The 24,841-nt window shown below is 38.2% G+C and overlaps 2 protein-coding genes across 3 annotated transcripts in view; both read left to right on the top strand.

Annotated features, from left to right (window-relative positions):
- Positions 1-9,769: 9,769 nt before the first annotated feature.
- C1GALT1C1 (C1GALT1 specific chaperone 1) lies at positions 9,770-15,818 on the top strand. The gene is made up of 2 exons (XM_019717658.2): positions 9,770-9,907; positions 12,014-15,818. The coding sequence occupies exon 2, from the start codon at positions 12,019-12,021 to the stop codon at positions 12,973-12,975; it is 957 nt and encodes a 318-aa protein (XP_019573217.2). The 5' UTR covers positions 9,770-9,907; positions 12,014-12,018; the 3' UTR covers positions 12,976-15,818.
- Positions 9,774-24,841, top strand: part of CUL4B (cullin 4B) — a 117,473-nt gene continuing 102,405 nt past the window's right edge. For both annotated transcript variants that reach the window (XM_019717655.3, XM_088794850.1), the window contains exon 1: positions 9,774-9,907. The gene's annotated coding sequence lies outside the window, so the exon portion shown is untranslated. The remainder of the gene's footprint in view (positions 9,908-24,841) is intronic.

Below are 24,841 nucleotides of genomic sequence, written 5' to 3'. Positions count from 1 at the left end.
CAAAGAAGTCAGGAAGAGCAAGGCTCACAGGGAATAAGTAGGAGAATTAAGTTATGGATCATAGGAAAGGAAACAATAATTGTAGGCTCCCTCTGGGAGACTTTATTTCTTTTAATATTTCCAACAACTTCAGGTATAATCTAATTCCCATTTTCTATATGAGGAAACTCAAACCTCAGAAGTCCTGTGGCTGAAGGAACCCAGTTTGTCAGCCTTGGAGGAGGAACTGAATCTTACCTGTCCGACACCAAAGCCGTGCTTTGTCCCTAAGTGGTAGGGTCCAGAGCACTGGGCACTGGCACAGGAATTTGTTTGTTGTCCCCACGATAATCTCTTTTGAGGCATGAGCCTGTGAACAAATGCCACTTTGTAATGAGACTTTCTCGTTTTCTGAACAGATGGTCACTTAAATTAGTTGAAGCCTGTGGGCCTTAAATATAGAACAAGTTGATGCATGTTGATTATAATACAGTAGTTTGGTTTCAGTTGAGAGCGTTATGCTTAAAATGTAAGAGTGTAACTGACTTATAGCATTTTCTTTTTAAAGGATAGGGGGTTATTTGTCCTTGGTCAGTCATGTCCCCGAATGCTTGGCTGCTCTCCATAACAGAACTACACCCTTCCAGGCCACCAAAAGCAAGGGTTCTATAGGCATTTCTCTGGAACAGCCCTGGGATACAGGACCTTTGCCCAATCCATACTGTTGATGTTGCCCTTCAAACCCAGTTGAGGCAGTTCTTACTCTTCCTCGTTAGCCAGACAAGGCAAGATGTATTTCTTCAAGAAGCCCCCAGCTTGCTAGAATATCCATCCAGCTCCTTCTTTGCCATCAGCATTTACCCTACCCTGCCTAGATCTAGAAGCTGATCCCTCTGGACTAGAGATCCTCCCTTTTCTTCCCCACTGAGTTGGAGAGACGAGACAGCTTTAAAACTTGTTTCTCCTTTCCTCACATTTAGTATGCTTGTTTTGTATGTATGTGAAGGCTCTCCTCATCTACAGCTAGGAAAACTCCTGCTCTTATATCTAACTTTGGAACAAAGAAATCAGTCTTTATTCAGTCACACATGCTTCCTCCAAAAAGCATGGCAGCTAGAGTGGAGTGGAGGCAGCAGTGAGGTTGTAGGGTCCAGGAGAGATAGGGAGGAAAGAAAGTTGAAAGAGAGTAAGGAGTAATCTCTCTCAGGGAAGGCAGAAGATGTCAGCAGAGGGTTAAGCAGGCAGCAGTAAAGAAGATTAATCCATGAGTAAGAAGAAAGGGAGAAGGCACTAAGTACCAAGCTCTATGCTAGATGCTTTACATACACCAAGTGAGGAGGGACTGGAAATGGGGAGAAATTGATGAATGCCATTACACTAGTTCAGGCAAGAAGTAATGAAGAAATTAAGAGAAGGGTGGCAGTTTTAAAAAGAAAGGATAGAAGCAGGATTCACTGTAAAGGGAGTCTCAGCAGACTTAGCTTAGCAACTGACTGGGTATAGAGGACAGGAACTGGGAAGACAAGGGGACATTAAGAGAAAAATAACTCTCAGTAGATGGATGTAGGCAAGGTTAATCAATTTGGTTTTGGACCTATTTAAGCTTTTAACATTTTTATTACACAAATTTCCAAACACAGAGAAAATGTTGAAAAAATCTAAGGTGGATTGTTCTCTGCACAACATCTTTTTGAGCATTAAAAATGTCTCCTCGCAGCCAGCATCCGCAGCTGCAGAGACGCAGGGGATCCCAGGACAGAACAGAGACCACAAGAGCCAAGAGGTCGGCTCTTTCCCTGTGTCCCACAGCTGATCTCTCCTGCCCAGAAAGCAGCATATCCAGCATTTGAGGCAACAACCTCAGCTGAGACCTCCAGTTGGGCCCTAAGTCAGACAAAGGACACAAACTCCATACCTGGGCCCATCCCCCCCACTCTCCCAATCCTATCCCTGCCCTTCCAGAGACTTAAACTGGCCCCTGAACTGAGGAGTAGTAGTGTCAGATTACAGAGGAGCCTTAGTGCTCAGGCTCTGGGAAGATCAGCATGCAGCTCTGACCCAGGGAAGAGGCTGGGAAGAGTGTGATTTTTGCTGGGCTAGGAGAGAGAAGACCCCTCCATCCCCAGCCCCCACCATTTCTGGCCTGCCTAGGGCAGGGCAATTACAACTGTGGAGGCACTCCCAGGGGTCAGCAGTAGGCAGCAGATGCAGCTCTGGGCTTTCAGCAGCTCAGAAATCTCCCGCCCGCCACACACACACACACACACACACACACACACACACACGCGCGGAAGAAGTGCCCTAAGACTCAGGAGAACTGGACACAGGGCTGGTGGTGCTACTCTCAGTGCGCATATGTGCAGGCAAGGGCAGAAACTGCACCGACTTTGTAGAAACTATCATCCAGACCCCTCAGCCCCACGCATCTAAATCTGCAGTCCCAACGTCACTCTGGGCACCAGGTGACTGGCTCTGTCCGCACAATACGCAGGGGACTCTTTGGTACAGCAGAGGGCAACCTGGAGATTACTTGGTGGACTTAAGCCAAGACTGGCGCTGCTTATTTCTTTTGTTTTGTTTTTGTATTTTTGATATTTTGCCTGTGTTGAGTGTGGGTTATCAGTTCTTTTTACATGTGAGTGTATTTGGATTTTCTTTGTTGTTGTTGTTGTACTTGGCGATTTGCTCTGTTATGAAATTGCCCTACACCAGGGCCCAGCTAAAGAGGCACAAGATTCAACACACACAGAGGCCAACTCCAGAGCAAACCAGAGTATTACCAGGTTTGACCTACAAGTGACACTCCCAAAGGAAATTCTCTACAGTCACAAGAGCCAATAGGGGTCCCGCCTCATTTGAGTGGTCAACCCTCATGCAAGATTATCCACTGTGGGCAGCGCCAAGTCTCACAATTAGTCAGCCTAGGAGTCAATCCCACCTACTGACAAGCCAAAATCAATTAAAGATAAACTTTAACAGGACAATATACACAAGAGTCACTTTTGGAGCAAACGCATAGGAGAATAAGGAAGTGGTGTAAGTCAAATATAAAAAACACATACTACATAAGATAACCCAGCAAAACTAAGAACCCAAGGGGATCTACCTAGGGAATCTATATCTATCTAGGGGATGTACATCAAAGCAAACACAGAGAGTCATCCAGAATGGGGAAACAAAGAGACATGTCCCAAATAAAAGAAGAGAAGAAACCCCCAGAATTGGAACCAAATGAAATAGAGGTAACCAACTTATCGAAGACAGAATTCAGAACACTGATGATAAGACTGTTTAAGGAGCTTTGTGACAACATAAAGAAGGATAGAGAAATCATAATGAACAACCAGTTAGAACTAAAGAACACAATTACTGAAATAAAAAACTCACTTGAAGGAATTAACAGCAGGTTAGATGAAGCAGAGGATCGAATCAGCGACTTAGAAGACAAGTTAGCAGAGATCACCCAAACAGAACAACAGAAAGAAAAAAGAATAAAAAGCAATGAAGATGGTTTAAGAGATCTATGGGATAACATCAAGCGCAACAACATGCGCATCATAGGAATACCAGAAGGTGAAGAGAAGAAGCAAGGGATCGAGAACATGTTTGCAGTAATAATGTTCAAAAACTTCCCTAACCTGATAAAGGAAACCAACATACAAGCCCAGGAAGTGCAGAGAGTTCCAACCAGGATAAACCCAAACAGGTCCACACCAAGACACATTACAGTTAAAATGGCAAAGGTTAAAAACAAAGAGAGAATCCTAAAAGCAGCAAGAGAAAGACAGAGGGTTACATACAAGGGAAGTCTTATAAGACTATCAAATGACTTTTCTACAGAAACATTGCAGGCCAGGAGGGAGTGGCAGGAGGTACTCAAAGTGATGGGAAACAAAGGCCTACAACCTAGATTGCTTTATCCCCCAAGGCTATCATTTAAAATTGAAGGAGAGATAAAGAACTTCCCAGAAAAGAATAAGCTAAAGGAATTTATTACCACCAAGCCAGCATAGCAGGAAATATTAAAAGGGCTTCTGTAAACAGAAAAGATGAAAATAATCTAACTACAAATTTAAAAAATGGCAATAACTATGTACCTATCAATAATCACTTTAACTGTAAATGGATTAAATGCTCCAATCAAAATACGAAGGGTGGCTGAGTGGATAAGAAAGCAAGACCCTTGCATATGCGGTATACAAGAGACTCACCTCAGATCAAAAGACACACACAGGCTGAAAGTGAAGGCTGGAGTAAGATATTTCATGCAAATGGAAATGAGAAAAAAGCTGGAGTTGCAATACTTATATCTGACAAAATACACTTTAAAATGGAGACTATATTAAAAGAGAAAGATGGGCACTATATAATAATAAAGGGATCGATCTGACAAGAGGACATAACCCTAGTAAACATCTGTGCACCCAACATAGGAGCACCTAAACATATAGAACTGATATTGACTGACATAAAGACAGAGAGATCAACAGTAACACTATCATAACAGGAGACTTCAACACACTTCTGAGAACAAGGGATAGGTCTTCCAGACAGAAAATGAAGATGGAAACAATGGCCTTAAATGACACATTGGACCAGCTGGATTAAACCGATATTTTCAGAGCATTTCACCCCAAAGCTGCAGAATGCACGTTCTTCTCAAGCGCACATGGAACATATTCCAAGATAGACCACATGTTACGCCACAAAACAAGTCTTGATAAATTTAAGAAAATTGAAATCATACCACTTGTCTTCTCTGACCACTGTGCTATGAAATCAGAAATCAACTACAGGAAAAAAACTGGAAGACACCCCAATTCATGGAGGCTGAATAACATGTTACTAAATAATGAATGGGTTAACCATGAGATCAAGGAAGAAAACAAAAGACACTTCGAGACAAACGAAAATGAAAACACGACGACCCAAATTCTATGGGATGCAGGGAAAGCAGTCCTAAGAGGAAATTCATAGCTCTGCAGGCCTACCTAAAGAAACAAGAAAAAGTCACTAATCAACAGTTTATCTTTACACTTACAGAATCTGGAAAAAGAACAGCAAAATAAGCCCAAAGGAGTACATGGAAGGAAATATTAAAATCAGAGTAGAAATAAATGAAATAGAAACCAGAAAAACAATACAAAAGATCAATGAATCCAAGATTTCATTTTAGAGAAGACACACAAAATGAACAAACCTTTAGCCAGACTCATCAAAAGAAAGAGAGAGAGGACCCAAATTAATAAACTCAGAAATGTAAAAGAAGAAGTGACAACAGACACCACAGAAATACAAAAAAGTTTAAGAAATTACTATGAGCAACCATATGGCAACAAATTAGACAATGTGGAAGAAATGGACAATTTTCTAGAAGCACACAACCTTCCAAAGCTAACTCAAGAAGAAATGGATACCTGAATAGACTGATAACCACCAGGGAATTTGATCGGTAATCAACAATCTCAGAACAAACAAAAGCCCTGGACCAGATGGCTTTACAGGTGAATTTTACAAAACATTCAAAAAAGAAATAACACCTATTCTCCTCAAGATCTTCCAAACATTTCAGGAGGGAAGGCTCCCAAACACTTTTTACGATGCCACTGTCACCCTGATCCCCAAATCAGACAAAGACACTACAAAAAAACAAAACTACAGGCCGATATCTCTGATGAACATAGATGCAAAAATCCTACACAAAATATTAGTGAACAGAATTCAACACTACATTAAAAAGATCATACACCATGACCAAGTAGGATTCATTCCTGGTATGCAAGGGTGGTTCAACATCCGCAAATCAATGAATGTGATACACCACATCAAACAAATGAAAATAAAAATCATATGATCATATCAATAGATGCAGAAAAAGCATTTGACAAAATCCAGCAGCCATTTATGATAAAAACCCTTAAGAAAGTGGGAATAGAGGGACCATATCTCAACATAATAAAGGCCATATATGAGAAACCACAGCTAACATCATACTCAATGGGGAAAAGCTAAAACCAGTTCCCTTAAGATCAGGAAAAGGGCAAGGTTGCCCACTTTCTGCACTTCTGTTCAACATAGTGCTGGAAGTTCTAGCCACAGCAATCAGACAAGAAAAAGAAATAAAAGGCATCCAAATCGGTAAGGAGGAAGTAAAATTGTCATTATATGCAGATGATATGTTACTATATAGAGAGAACCCTAAAGACTCCACCAAGAAACTATTAGAGCTGATAGATGAATTTAGTAAAGTAGCAGGATACAAAATTAATATTCAGAAATCAGTTGCATTTGTATATACCAATAATAAAACATCAGAAGGAGAAATTTAAAAAGCAATCCCATTTACAATTGCTCCAGAGACTATACAATACCTGGGAATAAATTTAACCAAAGAAGTAAAAGATCTGTACTCAGAAAATTATAAGACACTGAAGAAAGAAATGAAAGAAGATACTAATAGATGGAAACACATACCATGCTCATGGACAGGAAGAATTAATATAGTTAAAATGTCCATACTGCCTAACGCAATTCCTATCAAACTACAAAGGACATTTTTCACAGAAATAGAACATATAATCTTAAAATTTATATGGAATCATAAAAGACCCCAGATAGCCTCGGCAATCTTGAGAAATAAGAACAAAGTGGGAGGTATAACAATACCTGACATCAAATTATACTACAAGGCTACAGTAATCAAAACAGCTTGGTACTGGCATAAATACAGACACATAAATCAATGGAATAGAATAGAGAGCCCAGAAATAAATCCATGCCTATATGGTCATTTAATCTACAACAATGGAAGCAAGAATCTATGGTGGGGTAAAGACAGTCTATTCAATAAATGGTGCTGGGAAACCTGGACAGACACATGCAAAAAATGAAGCTGTAGTACCTCGTTACACCATATACAAGAATAAATTCAAAATGGATTAGAGACTTAAATGTGAGATCTGAAGCCATAAAATTCCTAGAAGAAAATATAGGTATATAAGAAGAAACTTCACAGACATTATCCAGGGTAAGATTTTTACTGATATATCCCCTCGGGCGAGGGACTTAAGAGAAAAAATAAACATGTGGGATTATATTAAACTAAAAAGTTTTTCACAGCAAAGGAAACCATCAATAAAAGAAACAGGGATCCTTCTGATTGGGAGAAGATATTTGCCAATGATATATCCGATAAGGGGTTAATATCCCAAATTTATTTAAAAATATCACTCAATTCAACTCCAGAAAAACAAACAACCCAATTAAAATATAGGCAGAGGACATGAAGAGAGTTTTTCTAAAAAGGACATACAGATGATAGCAGATGTATGAAAAAATGCTCAATCTCACTAATCATTAGAGAAATGCAAATAAAAACCACAATGATATACCACCTCACCCCAGTCAAAATGGTTATCATCAATAAATCAACAAACAACAAGTGCTGGCGAGAATGTGGAGAAAAGGGAACCCTCGTGCACTGTTGGTGGGATTGCAGATTGGTGCAGCCACCATGGAAAACAGTATGGAGGAATCTCAAATATCTGAAAATGGAACTAACTTATGACCCAGCAATTCCACTCCTAGATATGTATATGGAGAAATCCAAAAATCACCTAACTGTAAGTCAATCATCTCACTAACTTCATTTCCAATGCTAAACATATTTAAGTAGAGAACTGGGTTTTTAGGCAATCTCCCATTAACAGTGCTTTTGGTGTTGAAAATCCTGAGGTTTATTCTGTCTCTTGTAGCAATACTTCCAGTTTGGTTAACCTCCCTGTACTAGATATAAGAAGCATTGTATTTATTTTTTCATTAGTTTCAGGTGTACAAAATGACATAGTGATTACACATTTATATACCTCACAAAGTAATAACCTCCATATGTCTATGTCCCATCTGACAGTGTTCAGTTTTTACAATATCATTGACTATATTCCCCATACTGTATTGTACATCCCTGTGACTCTTGTCACTACCAATTTGTAGTTCTTAACTGCCTGGTTGTCACTGTCTCTGAATTCTGAGTGTCATTTTTATCTGTCCTTCCTTGGTGCCTTTTGGCAAGAAGAGACTGGTTCTCTGCATTCTTTAAAAGAAGTATCTTTTCCTCTTGCCCATTTTGTCCCTCTAATTTTGTCCCTTTATTTGCTGGTCTTCAAAAGTAACACATGTTTGTCATAACCAGTGAAACAACACAATAGGAGGATGTATACAGAGAAAGTTAATCACCCACACCTCCACCTCCTGATGTAATCAATAGTAACAGCTTGCTGAGGAGCCTTCCACAACTCCTTGCTCATACAAACAGATCAAATATATGTGCACACATAGAAAATTCTGTTCGTTTTCAGCAAAGTATAATCATACTATACACATAATTCTGCAACTTGTGTCACTTTACTATATACATATACATATGCACATACATACACATATATCTACATATGTGAAAAGACAATATATATTATTTAACAAAATACAGTGAATGTACTCTGCAGTCTTAAGTTCCTTTCCAGTTCTAAAATTCATTTTTGTATTTATTTAAAGGACATAACACTATTGTAATTATTTGTAATGAATTGTTTAATGTCTTTCTTTGCTAGACTGACAGCTCCATGAAGGCAGGGGACTAATTTTGTTCACCACTGCAACTCCAGAATTTAGGAGTGCTGCCAGGATAGTAATTGCCTAAAATCGATTTGTTCATTGTCTGAGTGCTTCTTGAAACCTTCAGTCTACTTAAACCAGGTCATTGCCAATAGTCAAATATACGTGTCTTTAGGTGCTCGGGCGTGGAGTAAGTCACCACTCAGTGTTATTTGGATGGAAGCTAGTTAACAGTACATTTTAAATATTTGTAAGAATTTGTACTTTTTTAGCAAAACCCGTCTGTCACAAAAAATGAATTTAAAAAGGAAAATGGCATGTTTAGTGTAATTTAGGAGACCTGGATTCTAGTCCTACTTCTGCCATTAATTTATCTGTGGCTCTTAGAAAGTGCCTTATCCTTTCTGGTCCTGGTTCCTCATCTGTAGCTCTAGCATTCATTAATTCCAAAAACGTGTACTGTCTACTACAGGCTAGCAGCAGGCTAAGTGCTAGTAATACAGGGGTAAAAAATAATAGCCAAAATTCAATGAATGCTTACTTTATGCTTGGTCTTTTGTTGGCGTCATATGCACTATCTCATTTAATCTATGAGATAGCACTACCGTGATATTTTCTGTACTTTACAAAGGAGGGAACTGAGCAGAATGAGGTGAGGCAACTTTCCTAGCATACCAAAGGGCACAGTGAAGACGGATTGGATTCCAGACAGTGGAGCTTCAGATGTCCTTCCAACAACCACAGTGAATCCTTGCCTTCATAATTGGATGTCTATTTCAGTGGCTTCCATTTTGGCCCAAGCCCAGGAGTAACGGAGGAGCACATTAGAGAAACCATTGAAAGGTGTGCCACAAGAGCTGCAACCAGCAATGCTCTTCCTTGCTCTCGCAGCTTTCACGCCCGGAAAATGAAGAGGTGGGAGGTATCAGCAGGTCCTATGCCTGCACACCTCTCTAGGCATCCCATTGGTACAGGCGAGCGTGCGGATCACGCCAGCAGGACGCGCCTCTCTGACCTCAGCAGAGGGCGGGGAGAAAGGACGCGCTGCGTGCGCGCTGTGCGCGCTCTTGGTCCTTCCGACGTCTGCGCGGGCCGATGTCTCCGCCTGGCCCAGGGCTCGTTTGCCCCGCCCCGCTGTCCGCGCTGTCGCGGCGTCCACTTCCTGGCCCTACCCACCTCTAGCGAAACCAACGAGGTTACACCGCCTGCATCTAGAGCAGCCCGACCAGGAGCGTACCCGAGGGGCGCGCGCGAACGTGAGAGGAAAGCTGTGCGCGGGTGTGTTTTCCCGCCCCTTGAACCGTTCTAGACGCTGGTGAGTGCTGGGGGTATCGGCCTGCATCTGGAGCGGCCCCCGGAGCGGCCCAACCCCGCCCTTCTTTGGGGGATGGCCTGGGCCCTGGCCCACTACCAGCATGCTCTATGCGGGGTACCCGGGCAGGTGCAGTGGGAGTAGTGCGGGCGGTAGACCGAGAATCGCCTTCTTGAAGGCCCTCCTTGGCCCCGCAATGGGATCTTGAGGTGACTATGTCCTCCCTCCTGGTTTCCATTTCGTCCTCCCTTTTCTATACTCCACCCCAACCATCTTCACCTTCTGAAACGATGCATCTCAGAAAACACTGGTATTGTCTGCTTTATTTGTGCCTGTGTGCAGTTTTAAGTTTCCCTGTGATCTGCACCAAATATTCTATCATGTGCATCTCCAGTGTTACATTTTTTTGCCACCCTGATGGGAAAAAAACGATCTCTTTGTAATAATTGGTGCAAATAAGCCACAAGTAGTGTCCCCATCGGGAAGAATTCTGACATACATATGCATTATTAAGCTAAGAGACACGTGTGAATTATCATATATTAGCCAGAAATGAAAATAGCATAATATGAAGTGCGAAAATTCTGTCTAAATCAATTTTAGAGTGCATCTGACAATTCTAATATTAAGCAGAGTTTGTTTCCTGTCAATTCTCTTTTCCTTCTTAGAGCTGTGTTTATTGACCAAGTTCTGTGAGTGGCACAGGAAAACCATCCTGCCTCTTTCCCCACCCCCACACCCCCACTCAGGAATTACATCTGCCAAGCTATTCCACACCTTGTCCTTCTAGTACCAGTCCAAGTCCATTTCCTGTAGAAGAAAATCAAGGGATGGTTTCCTTGTAGCAGTGCAGTGATGTCATGTCCAAAGTGTCAGCTATGGTTAAAAATCCCACAGGTTTTTGGGTTTTTTTTTTTTTTTTTTGTAGGAAAACAAGGTTATTCAGTAACTTATTTATTAAATTCTCGACAATATCAATAAATTCTCAAATGGCTCAGGGGCAGTGGAAGCACTGTTTAGATCATTATTCTGTAATAGAAAAGGCATTAAATTGATGTCAGGAGATCTGATTTCTAGTTCAGTTCTACCACTAACTGTGACTTTGGGTCAGTTACTTAAACTCTCTGGACCCTCTCCCTATCTGTAAAATGAGAGAAATTACATTAGGTAGCTTCTAAGACCCTTTTCAACTTTACGAGACAAAGGGAGAATCTCAGTAGCTAAGTACACCATTCCTTGTAGAGATAGAGGGGAGATTGGGAAAATCTCAACAGTTCTATTTAATGTTGGGTTTTCTTTTAATTTATAATTTGAATAAAAGTGTAAACTTTTCTCCTTTTACTTCCCCAAAGAATAAGAAAATGCCTTGGAGGAAATAAAAATGTTCATTAATAGTTCCCCAGATATGCCTGTATTGAATCAGTTTTCATTCAAATAATTTAACTATTTTCATTGTGGGCTTTGATTACATGAGTTAGTTGGGATACTGTATTGAAAACCATTTAGTCTTAGGAACAATAGGGTAAATATTAGCATACACTATGTCAATTTCAAGAAACTTGCTTTAGATGTACTCAAAACACCTGAGGACAACAGTCATCGGTTAAATAAAGCACTAGGTTGAGAACAAAAATGCCAGCACAGATACCATTGATTTGCCAATTGTGGGTGGTTTTATCTGTTCAATTCAAGATTTTGATGTAAAAGTCTATATCTGGAGAGGTATTTAAATAATATAATGCAAGCTTCTGATATGAAATTCCTTTAAACAGAATGATGGAAGGATAACCTATGTAACATTGGCTTCTCGAGTTAATGCTTTTAGTACTTGGTTAATTAAATCCCCATAGATGAAGTACAAAAATAGCCTCCCAGAAACATCTGCAGAGAGGTGTTGCTGCAAAGTTCCAGTTTATACTGAACAGTATAAATTGGAAGCTAATTATTATTAGACCCTTTGGTACTTACATGCAACTAACTTGATTTCAAATTTGGGAACCTTTATTTAATGTTAAGAGCAAAATGTAAGTATGTATATGGAATACCAAATCAAATCACTAGGCTAATCTTTTCTTTTAAGTATCCTAAGGATTTTTTTCTTCTTTATAGGAAAAATGCTTTCTGAAAGCAGTTCATTTTTGAAGGGTGTGATGCTGGGAAGCATTTTCTGTGCCTTGATCACTATGCTAGGACACATTAGAATTGGTTATGGAAATAGAATGTACCACCATGAGCATCATCACCTACAAGCTCCTAAGAAAGAAGATATCTTGAAAATTTCAGAGGATGAACGCATGGAGCTCAGTAAGAGCTTTCGAGTATACTGTATCATCCTTGTAAAACCCAAAGATGTGAGTCTTTGGGCTGCAGTGAAGGAGACTTGGACCAAACACTGTGACAAAGCGGAGTTCTTCAGTTCTGAAAATGTTAAAGTGTTTGAGTCAATTAACATGGAAACAAATGACATGTGGTTAATAATGAGAAAAGCTTACAAATACACCTTTGATAAATATAGAGACCAGTACAACTGGTTCTTCCTTGCACGCCCCTCCACGTTTGCTATTATTGAAAACTTAAAGTATTTTTTGTTAAAAAAGGATCCATCACAACCTTTCTATCTGGGCCACACTATAAAATCTGGAGACTTTGAATATGTGAGTGTAGAAGGAGGAATTGTCTTAAGTATAGAATCAATGAAAAGACTTAACAGCCTTCTCAGTGTCCCTGAAAAGTGTCCTGAACAGGGAGGGATGATTTGGAAGATATCTGAAGATAAGCAGCTAGCAGTCTGCCTGAAATATGCTGGAGTGTTTGCAGAAAATGCAGAAGATTCTGAAGGAAAAGATGTATTTAATACCAAATCTGTTGGGCTTTTTATTAAAGAGGCAATGACTAATCACCCCAACCTGGTAGTAGAAGGATGTTGTTCAGATATGGCTGTTACTTTTAATGGACTCACTCCAAATCAGATGCATGTGATGATGTATGGGGTATACCGTCTTAGGGCATTTGGGCATATTTTCAACGATACATTGGTTTTCTTACCTCCAAATGGTTCTGACAATGACTGAGAAGTGAAACAAGAGCCTGTATATGATCACTGTATAAGACATGTGTTATTTGTAGTGACTACATGTCTAACAGCAGTATGTTTCTTTTTTTTTCTTTTTTAATTTGGTGGCACTGGTTTAATCACACATTAAAGTTTAGTAGTACATTTTAAAATAGGCTGTTTTTTCCCTTAAAACACATATGAAAATTTCAAATATGTTGGAAAGAAATGTTTTAAGAATAATAATTTTGCAAATAAAGGCTATATTTATAAATATTATATTTATGTGAAAATTCTAGATTATAAACATTAAAATCTGTGGCACATTTTTGCTGATTGGTTAAAAATTTAATGTCTTTTTAGCTAAGATATGCAAATGGATATCTAGTTGTGATTTTGTGATTAAAGTAAAACTTAGCTGTGTTTCCATTACTTTTAATCTTGGTTTATGTTTCTAAGCTTTCACAAGTGCCACTGGATTTGCTTTCTCAAAATACACAACCAGGCAACAAAGGAAGTGTTCCCAACCAATGTAAAAGTGCAAGTTGAAATCTATCCTTGAGAGAAAAAGTAAAAAGTATTGTAAAGGTTAATAATTTTCCTGGGAGCCAATTTAGTGGCATTCCTCAGCATACACAATTTCAGTGTAACTCTCTGTACTTTTTTATGCAGATACTACTGAAATTGGAGTGGTGACTATGAAGAATGTAATCTCATTTAACTCTGCTGTTTCCCTGTTAATCAAACTCTCAGCTGTGGCTTGGATAAAAATATATCAGTTGAGATTTATTTACTTCAGCTGGGCAAATGAGTTCTGTACAAGTCTTCTTTGCGAAACTTCTTTTGGCAGTCGGGCAGTTTTACTTACCTGAGTTGAGTCCACCCTGGTTTTGTTTACCTGTTCAAATTCTGAGATTTTCCCCATGTTCATGGTTGTACCGTATCCATCTGTTTTTAGTGTGGAAGGCTTAACCTCACCATTCATCTTGGATTATCATACTATTTGCCTAATTTCAGTGGCTACCCAGAAGCTTCATCCCATGGTGGATACCCCGTGGTTCCTGTGCTTTCAAATGTGTGAAATACTTGGAGCTGACTTATCCTATAATTGGGCCTGCACATGCTATGTTAAGTCAGGTCCATAAGACCCCCTAGGGTGTGAGACCATGACATATTAGAGATCAATATTTCCTGTAACTGGCCTCATAATGTTAACGGTCTCCCACAGCTTTTGCAAAGCAGAAATAATTTCCTCAAGAGGGCCTTCGACTTCAAATTATTGATCGTCAGAGTATCGTGTAAAAACGCTTTGTTTTAATTTATCTGATTTTCCTTCTTTGGGCTTTTGGTTAAAATGAAGAGTTATTAATTTTGAAAAACAATAAAAACCCCTTTATCAGGCACCCTAATATGTGGTCTCTAATGCAGTTACTACAGATCAAATCATGTTTGGTGTGAGTACAATGATAGACATTATCTCACTGACTGTGACACCCAGTTTATTTGTCACCTTGCCCCAAACCAATATATTAAATTTCTACCATATTTATCATCTTCATTTACATTAGTGTATCAAAGTATAGTTGTAATATATCACATAATGTGTTCCATTGTTTGATTTCCTAGTGGGTGCTAAGGTAACAATTGCTTTTTAAACCATATTGATGCTCTTGATCATATTTATATACATGAGTATTCCTTTATAAAATGTTAGTTGTCTTAAATAATATGTTGTCTCTTTGAACTTATTTGTACCCTGTCTTGTAGATAAAATCTGAATCAGTAACAGAAAATAGTACTACTGAGGTAATGGTTACAGATTTGATCACCATGCATTCAATAGCCAAAAAAATGTAGCTTTTAACCCCACTCTGCTATTGGAGGGAGACTTGGGAAGAATGAAGGTCTCATGGAAATTGATCATAATTGTGAATATATTTTTCATATGGCTGGTGGCTACCATATTGGACAACATAGGTGTAACAAATTCTGAAAGTGTGAAACCCACTGACTGAGACATGAATGAGAGAAAACTTGAAGATTCTTCTAAAAGTTGTATTTAATCTTTCTGTTTGTCTTGAATACAGTGAAAACTGCAACCTAACTCTTAGTACCAGGCCATCTCCTTACACAAGTTCAATGACTAGATCTTCTCAAAATTATTAAAACATTGGATTTGGAGCAAATTGCAAAATACACCCCTTGACTTTTTCTTTTCATGTAGTTAAAAGATTGCTTGTGTGTCAAATCTGATTTGTAATGCTCAGGTTTTTCTGTAATGCATTAAACATACCTATCTATTGTGCTTTCTTAGAGCAGGACACACATGTATTAGAAAAGTTACTGAAAGCACAGAGTCTAGTGATGATGTACCACTAATCTGCCCTACATTTGTTAAGAATATGGTGTTCCATTTAGTGCCAGCTGGCTTGGATTGATGCATTCAATATCTGTCTGAGTGATTATATGAAGAGCATGTTTATAAAAGTTCAGCTTTCTTTTGGCATACAAAGAAACTCAGAAATGTTTGCCAACCTCCCTGCAAAGAAGTCTCCCAAAGTTTATTTAATTCCCAATAAAATACTATAAAGTATTAAAGGGTAATGGGAACAATGCTTGTTCGGAAAAGAATGAAATGATGGTGTCTCCCTTATTCAAAAAAGAGAAGTCTACCTTTATTAGTGTGGAGTCTACACCCTATATTCTTTGTATGTATTGAGTATATATAATCTCAAAACTAGGCCAGGTGTTTTGTACAAAGTAAAAGGATCCTAAACTCATGATTCATACAGGGAGTCAAATAAACAATCACTTTGTGTATTTTGCCTGAGCAATAAAACAAGCTTTAGTTTATTATTAGAATATGGTGTTCTGTTTGCCTTAAAAGTCCTCAATTTGATAAATGCTATTTCTTTTATCCCACATGATTATCATTATTTTGGTAGTTTTGACTGATGCCATGCAAGAATGGCCACATTGGTTATCCCATTGCTATTGCACTTTGGCGAAAGCCCTGACATGAAGACTCAGATTTTTTATGGATGGATGGGAGTGAGGGAGGAAGTGTGCCCTTAATATGTGACAGGCTTGTATTTGAAAAAAATAAGAAGTGCTTTAATCTACTGATAAGAGACAACCACATAGGTATTTAACATGTTGAATGGGACATCCTAACTGTCAAAACATCAGCCCTATATCACTGAAGGGAAAATGAAAAAAACTGATGCCAGCTTGATGGAAGACTACTGGTACTGAGAATCTTTTCCCTATTTGCCACTATAAGGCACTTACCTCTAAAAGGAAGCTTCAGGGAATACTGCCCATTCTCCATTCCAGCAGTCCAATAGAAATATAATGTGAACCATATGTGTAGTTTCAAGTTTTCTTTTTTTAAATTAAATTTATTGGGGTGACATTGGTTAGTAAAATTATATAGATCTCAAGTGTACATTTCTATAATACATCATCTGTATATTGCATTGTGTGTTCACCACCCAGAGTCAGTTCTCCTTCCATCGCCATATATTTGATCCCTCTTTTCTTTTTCTACCATCCCCCATCCCCCATTATCCTCTGATAACCACAAACTGTTGTCCGTGTCTATGAGTTTTTGTTTCTTTGTTTGTCTTATTCCTTTATTGCTTTCAGTTTTGTATCCCACATATGAGTGAAGTGATATGGTTCTCGACTTTTTCTGACTTATTTCGCTTGGCATGATAATCTCAAGATCCATCCATGTTGTTGCAAATGGCAATATTTCATCTTTTATTACGGCCAAGTAAGTATTCCATTGTGTATATCTACCACATCTTCTTTATCCACTAATCTACTGAACGACACTTTGATTGTTTCCATGTCTTGGCCACTGTGAATAATGCTGCAGTGAACATCAGGGTGCATATATCTTTATGGATAAATGTTTTCAGACTCTTTAGGTAGATATGCAGAAGAGGGATTGCTGGGTCATATGGTAATTCTACTCTTAATTTCTTGAAGAACCTCCATACTGTTTTCCATAGTGCCTGTACACATTTACATTCCCACCACCAGTGTATGAGGGTTCCTTTTTTCCACAGCCTCCAACACTTGTCTTGTTGATGATAGCCATTCGAACAGGGGTGAGGTGATGTCTCCTTATGGTTTTGATATACATTTCACTAATAGCTACTAAAGTTAAGCATTTTTTCATATATCTGTTGGCCATTTGTTCTTGGGAGAAGTGTCTGTTCTGGTCCTCTACCCATTTTTTAATTGGAGTTTTTGCTGTTGTTGAGTTGTAGTAGTTCTTTATATATTTTGGCTATCAACCCCTTATCTGAGGCATTGTTTGCAAATATCTTCTCCCATCCCATTTGGTTGGTTGCCTCTTTGTTATGGTTTCTTTTCATGTGCAGAAGCCTTGTAGTTTGATATAGTCCCATTCATTTGTCTTTTTTTTTTTTTAATCTGTTTTCTTTTCTTTTTTTTTTTATTGAGGAATATCGGAGAACAGTGTGTTTCTCCAGGGCCCCTCAGCTCCAAGTTGTCCTTCAATCAAGTTCTGGAGGGCGCAGCTCAGCTCCATGTCCAGTTGCCATTTTCAATCTTTAATTGCGGGGGCTGTAGCCCACCATCCGATGCGGGAATTGAACCAGCAACCTTGTTGTTGAGAACTCGCGCACTCTAACCAACTGAGCCATCCCCCCCCCCCCCCCCCGGAAGATCAGCTGCAGCTCATTGTCTTCAATCTGGTTGTGGAGGGTGCAGCTCAGTGGCCCATGTGGGAATCAAACTGGCAACCCTGTTGTTCAGAGCTCGTGCTCTAACCAACTGAGCCATCCAGCCACCCCCCATTCATTTATCTTTACTTTTACTTCCCTTGCCTTTGAGGCCAAATTCACAAAATCCTCTTTCAACCCAAGATCCACAAGTTTAGTACCTATGCTTTCTTCTTTGCAATTTATTGTAGGTCTGATGTTTAGGTCTTTCATCCATTTTGAGTTAATTTTGGTATATGGTGACAGATAGCAGTCTAGTTTCATTCTTTTGAAAAGCATGTGGCTTTCCAATTTTCCCAGCAGCATTTACTCAAGAGGCTTTCTTTTCTCCATTGTATGTTTTTAGCTCCTTTGTCGAAAATTATCTGTCCACATATATGTGGGTTTATTTATGAGTTTTCAAGTCTATTCCATTGGTCTGTGTATCTTATTCTGCCAAACCCATGCTGTTTTGATTATTGTCGCTTTGTAGTACAAATTGAAGTCAGGGAATGTGTACCTCCAGCTTATTCTTTTTTTTTAGGGTTGCTTTGGCTATGTATTCAGGGTCTTTTGTGATTCCATAAAAATCTGATGATGTTTTGTTCTATTTCTTGAAAACTGCCATTGGGATTTTGATGGGAATTGCATTAACTCTGTATATTGCTTTGGGTAATATGCCGTTTTAACTCTGTTGATTTTCCCTATCCATGAACATTGAATATCTTTCTATTTCTTTGTGTCTTCTTCACAATTTCTTTTTAAAATGTCTTATACTTTTCAGTGTATTGATCTTTCACATCCTTTGATAAATTTATTCCTGGATATTTTATACTTTTTGTTGCAATTGCAGAAGGAATTGTGTTTTGTTTTTTTTCATATCTCTTTCTGAAAGTTCATTATTAGTATATAGGAATGCAGTGAATTTTTGTACATTGATTTTTGTAGCCGGCAACTTTGCTGTATTCGTTTATGATTGTTAATAGTTTTTTTGGTGGTGTCTTTAGGGTTTTCTATATATATAATCATGTCATCTGCAAAAAGTGACAATTTAACTTCCTCATTCCTAGTTTGGATGCCTTTTATTTCTCTCTCTCGCCTGATTGCTCTGGTTAGGACTTCAAATACTATGTTGAATAAGAGGGGTGATGGGAGCAACCCTGTCTTGTTCCTGATTTTAGAGGAAAAACTTTCAGTTTTTCACCATTAAGTATATTAGCTGAGGGTTCGTCGTATATGTCCTTTATTATGTTGAGGTACTTTCCTTCTATACCCATTTTATTAAGTGTGTTAATCATAAATGGATGTTGTGTCTTATCAAATGCTTCTTTTGCATCTATTGATATAATCATATTTTTATCTTTTATTTTGTTTACGTGGTGCATCACATTGATCGATTTGAGTGTGTTGAACGATCCTTGTGTCCCTGGAATGAACCCCATTTGATCATGATGTATAATCTTTTTACAGTATTGTTGTTTTTGATTTACCAAAATTTTGTTTAGGATTTTTGCATCTGTATTTCTCAGAGATATTGGTCTGCAGTTTTCTTTTTACATGTTAGCCTTACAAGGTTTTGATATCAGGGTAATGTTGGCCTCATAAAATGAGATAGGAAGTATTGCCTCTTCAATTTTTTGGAAGAGTTTGAATAAGACCGATATTAGATTCTCTTTGAAGGTTTGGTAGAATTCACTAGTGAAGCCATTTGGTCCTGGACTTTTGCTCTTGGCAAGGTTTTGGATGATTGTTTCAATTTCCTTACTGTTGATCGGGCTATTTAGATTTTCCAGTTCTTCGTGATTCAGCCTTGGAAGGCTATAGGTTTCTAAGAAGTTATCCATTTCTTCTAGTTATTGAATTTGGTGGCATATTGTCCATTGTATTCTCATATGATCCTTTGTATTTCTGTAGTATCCATGGTAACTTCTCCTCTTTCATTTCTGATTTTGCTAGTGAGTCTAGCCCAGGGTTTGTCAATTTTATTAATCTTTTCAAAGAACCAGCTCTCTGTTGCATTATTTTTTTCTATTGTCGTTCTGTTCTCTATTTGTTTAGTACTGCTCTAATTTTTTTTTTAATTAAATTTATTGGGGTGACAATTGTTAGTAAAATTACATAGATTTCAGGTGTACAATTCTGTATTACATCATCTATAAATCCCATTGTATGTTCATCACCCAGAGTCAGTTCTTCCATCACCATATATTCGATCCCCCTTACCCTCACCTTCCCCCCCCACCCCCCTTACCCTCTGGCAACCACTAAACTATTGTCCGTGTCTATGAGTTTCTGTTTCTCATTTGTTTGTCTTGTTCTTTTGTTGTTTTTGGTTTATATACCACATATCAGTGAAATCACATGGTTCTCTGCTTTTTATGTCTGACTTGTTTTGCTCAGCATTACTCTCTCAAGATCCACCCATGTTGTCACAAATGTTCCTATATCATCTTTTCTCACTGCCGAATAGTATTCCATTGTGTATATGTACCACAACTTCTTTATCCATTCATCTATCGAAGGACATTTTGGTTGTTTCCATGTCTTGGCCACCGTAAAAAAAGCTGCAATGAACATTGGAGCACACGTGTCTTTATCTCTAAATGTTTTCAGATTTTTTGGGTAGATACCCAGGAGAGGGATTGCTGGGTCATACGGCAATTCTATTCGTAATTCTTTGAGGAACCTCCACACTGCCTTCCATAACGGCTGCACCAGTCTGCATTCCCACCAACAGTGTATGAGGGTTCCTTTTTCTCCACAACCTCTCCAACATTTGTTACTATTTGTCTTGTTGATGATAGCCATTCTGACTGGGGTGAGGTGATATCTCATTGTGGTTTTGATTTGCATTTCTCTGATGATTAGTGATGTTGAGCATTTTTTCATATGTTTATTTGCCATTTGTATGTCCTCTTTGGAGAAATGTCTCTTCAAGTCCTCTGCCCATTTTTCAATTGGGTTGTTTGTTTTTTTGTTGTTGAGTTGCATGAGTTCCTTGTATATTCTGGATACTAGCCCCTTATCGGAGGCACTGTTAGCAAAAATCTTCTCCCATTCAGTTGGTGGCCTCTTTATTTTGTCAATGGTTTCTTTTGCTGTGCAGAAGCTTTTAAGTTTCATATAGTCCCATTCGTTTATTTTAGCTTTTACTTCCATTGCCTTTGGAGTCAAGTTCATAAAATGCTCTTTGAACCCAAGGTCCATAAGTTTAGTACCTATGTTTTCTTCTATGCAGTGTATTGTGTCAGGTCTTATGCTTAAGTCTTTGATCCATTTTGAATTAACTTTGGTACATGGTGACAGATAGCAGTCCAGTTTCATTCTTTTGCACGTGGCTATCTAATTCTCCCAGCACCATTTATTGAAGAGGCTGTCTTTGCTCCATTGTATGTTTTTAGCTTCTTTGTCAAAAATTATCTGTCCATATTTATGTGGTTTTATTTCTGGGTTCTCAATTCTATTCCATTGGTCTATGTGTCTGTTTTTCTGCCAATACCATGCTGTTTTGATTACTGTGGCCCTGTAGTACAGGCCAAAGTCAGGAAGTGTGATACCTCCATTATAGTTCTTTTTTCTTAAGATTGCTTTGGCTATTCGGGGTCTTTTGTGGTTCCAAACAAATCTGATGATTTTTTGTTCTATTTCTTTAAAATATGCCATTGGGATTTTGATGGGGATTGCATTGAATCTGTATATTGCTTTGGGTAATATGGCCATTTTAACTATGTTGATTCTTCCAATCCATGAGCACGGAATGTCTTTCCATTTCTTTGTGTCTTCTTCAATTTCTTTCAAAAATGTCTTATAGTTTTCAGCATATAGGTCTTTCACATCCTTGGTTAAGTTTATTCCTAGGTATTTTATTCTTTTTGCTGCAATTGCAAAAGGAATTGTTTTTTGTATTTCTTTTTCTGAGATTTCATTGTTAGTATATAGGAAGGCAATGGACTTTTGTGCGTTGATTTTGTAGCCGGCAACTTTACTGTATTCGTTGATTGTTTCTAATAGCTTTTTGGTGGAGTCTTTAGGGTTTTCTATATATAGCATCATGTCATCTGCAAAGAGTGATAATTTAACTTCTTCATTCCCAATTTGGATGCCTTTTATTTCTTTCTCTTGCCTGATTGCTCTGGCAAGGACTTCCAACACTATGTTGAAAAGCAGAGGTGATAGGGGACATCCCTGTCGTGTTCCTGAACGTAGAGCAAAGGGCTTCAGTTTTTCTCCATTAATTATGAGATTAGCAGAAGGCTTGTCGTATATGGCGTTTATTATGTTAAGGTATTTTCCTTCTATACCCATTTTATTAAGAGTTTTAATCATAAATGGATGTTGTATCTTGTCAAATGCTTTTCCGCATCAATTGATATAATCATATGATTTTTGTCCTTTATTTTGTTTATGTGATGTATCACATTGATGGATTTGCGGATGTTGAACCATCCTTGTGCCCCGGGGATGAACCCCACTTGGTCATGATGAATAATCTTTCTAATGCATTGTTGGATTCGATTTGCTAGAATTTTATTTAGGATTTTTGCATCGGTATTCATTAGAGATATTGGTCTGTAGTTTTCTTTTTTTGTGCTGTCCTTACCAGGTTTTGGTATCAGGGTAATGTTGGCCTCATAAAATGAGTTAGGGAGTACTGTCTCTTCTTCAATTTTTTGGAAGAGTTTGTGCAGGATTGGTATTAGATCCTCTTTGAAGGTTTGGTAGAATTCACTAGGTAAGCCATCTGGTCCCGGACTTTTGCTTTTGGGAAGGTTTTGGATGACTGATTCAATTTCGTTACTGGTGATCGGTCTGTTTAGATTTTCCAGTTCTTCATGGTTCAGCCTTGGGAGGCTATATGTTTCTAAGAACTTGTCCATTTCTTCTAGGTTGTTGAATTTGGTGGCATATAGTCCTTCATAGTATTCTTGGATGATCCTTTGTATTTCTGTGGTGTCCGTGATAACTTCCCCTTTTACGTTTCTGATTTTGTTAATCAGTGTCTTCTCTCTTTTTATCTTAGTAAGTCTAGCCAAGGGTTTGTCAATTTTGTTAATGTTTTCAAAGAACCAGCTCTTTGTCACATTAATTTTTTCTATTGTCTTTTTGTTCTCTATTTCATTTATTTCTGCTTTAATTTTTATTATTCCCTTTCTTCTGCTGACCTTGGGTTTTACTTGTTCTTCTTTTTCTAGTTCTTTAAGGTGTAACATGAGGTTATTTATTTGGGAGTTTTCTTGTTTCTTGAGATAGGCCTGTAATGAGATAAATTTCCCTCTTAAAACTGCTTTCGCTGCATCCCAGAAATTTTGGTAGGATGTATTTTCATTGTCATTTGTTTCTATGTATCTTTTGATCTCTCCTCTAATTTCTTCTTTGACCCAGTCCTTCTTTAAAAGTATGTTGTTTAATCTCCATGTATTTGTGTTTTTTCCCGCTTTCTTTTTACAGTTGATATCCAATTTCAAAGCCTTGTAATCAGAGAATATGCATGGTATGATTTCAATCTTCTTAAATTTGTTGAGACTGATTTTATGTCCCAATATATGGTCTATCCTTGAGAATGTTCCGTGTACACCAGAAAAGAATGTATAGTCTGATGTTTTAGGATGAAGTGCTCTATAAATGTCAATTATGTCCATTTCATCTAATGTGTCATTTAGGGCTACTATTTCGTTATTTATTTTCTGTTTGGATGATCTATCCATAGCTGTCAATGATGTATTTAAGTCCCCTAGTATAATTGTGTTTTGGTCAATTTCTCCCTTTAGTTCTGTTAGTAGTTGCCTGGTGTATTTCGGTGCTCCCTGATTGGGGGCATAAATATTGATGACTGTTATGTCTTCTTGTTGTACAATCCCTTCACCATTATGAAATGTCCATCTTTATCTCTTGTTATCTTTTTCACCTTGAAGTCTGTTTCATCTGATATCATTATGGCTACACCTGATTTTCTCTGGGTACCATTTGCTTGGAGTGTCAATTTCCACCCTTTCACTTTGAGATGTGTCTCTTGGAGACAGCATATGGTTGGGTTTAGTTTTTTGATCCAATCTGCTACTCTGTGCCTTTTTATTGGTGAGTTCAGTCCATTTACATTTAGGGAGATTATTGATATGTGAGGATTTCCTGTCATTCTATCTTTAGTTTTCTGGTAAGGCTGTGTCTCCATTGTTTCTTTGCCTTTTTGTTGTTGTCTATTATTTCTGTGTGGTGGTATTCTATGATGTTTCCCTCTGTTTCTTCTTTTATTTCAGTATATATTTCAATTCTGGATTTATTTTGAGTGGTTACCCTTAAGTTTATGTAAAAGAAAGTTTGATATTTAGAGTATTCCATTTTCTTCAGCACGCTTACTTTCTCCATTCCCATATTCCCGTTCAGGCCTTTACTCTCCCCCTTTTTGAGTTTTGGTTGCCACAAATTGTCCCTGTTGATGGTGGTCGAATAGCCTCCTTTAATATTTCTTGCAGTGCAGGTCGTGTATTAGAAAATTCCCTCAGCTTCTGTATGTCTGGAAAGGTCTTTATTCCTCCTTCATATCTAAAGGATATCTTTGCTGGATATATTATTCTTGGCTCATGATTTCTCTCTTTTAATAGTTTGAATATTTGGTTCCACTCCCTCCTGGCTTGTAGAGTTTCTGCTGAAAAATCTGATGATAATCTAATGGGCTTTCCTTTGTATGTTACCGTCTTCTTTTCCCTGGCTGCCTTGAGGATTCTTTCTTTGTCGTTGATTTTAGACAGCTTCAATACAATGTGCCTTGGAGAAGGCCTGTTGGGATTGAGGTAACTAGGTGTTCTATTTGCTTCTTGGATTCGAGGGTCCAGTTCTGTCCACAAATTTGGGAAGTTCTCATCGACAATTTGTTTGAATATATTCTCTGTTCCCTTCTCTCTTTCTTCTCCTTCTGGTATGCCCATTATTCTTATATTGCTCTTTCTGATGGAGTCAGAAAGTTCTTGTAGAGTTCTTTCATTTCTTTTAAGTCTCAAGTCTCTTTCTTCTTCTCTCTGTGTCATTTCCAGGTTTCTATCTTCGATGTCACTGACTCTTTCCTCCATCTGGTCAACTCTACTACCTAAGCTGGTTATTTCATTCTTAATTTCTTCTATTGAGTTCTTAATCTCCAGAAATTCTATTTGGTTC

The sequence above is a fragment of the Rhinolophus sinicus genome, chromosome 18 (genome assembly GCF_057876585.1).
Source record: "Rhinolophus sinicus isolate RSI-liver-muscle chromosome 18, RSI-T2T, whole genome shotgun sequence".
In the NCBI taxonomy this organism is placed as follows: Eukaryota; Metazoa; Chordata; class Mammalia; order Chiroptera; family Rhinolophidae; genus Rhinolophus; species Rhinolophus sinicus.
The sequence above is the reverse complement of the archived record's forward strand: the minus strand, read 5'-3'. Positions and strand labels throughout refer to the sequence as shown.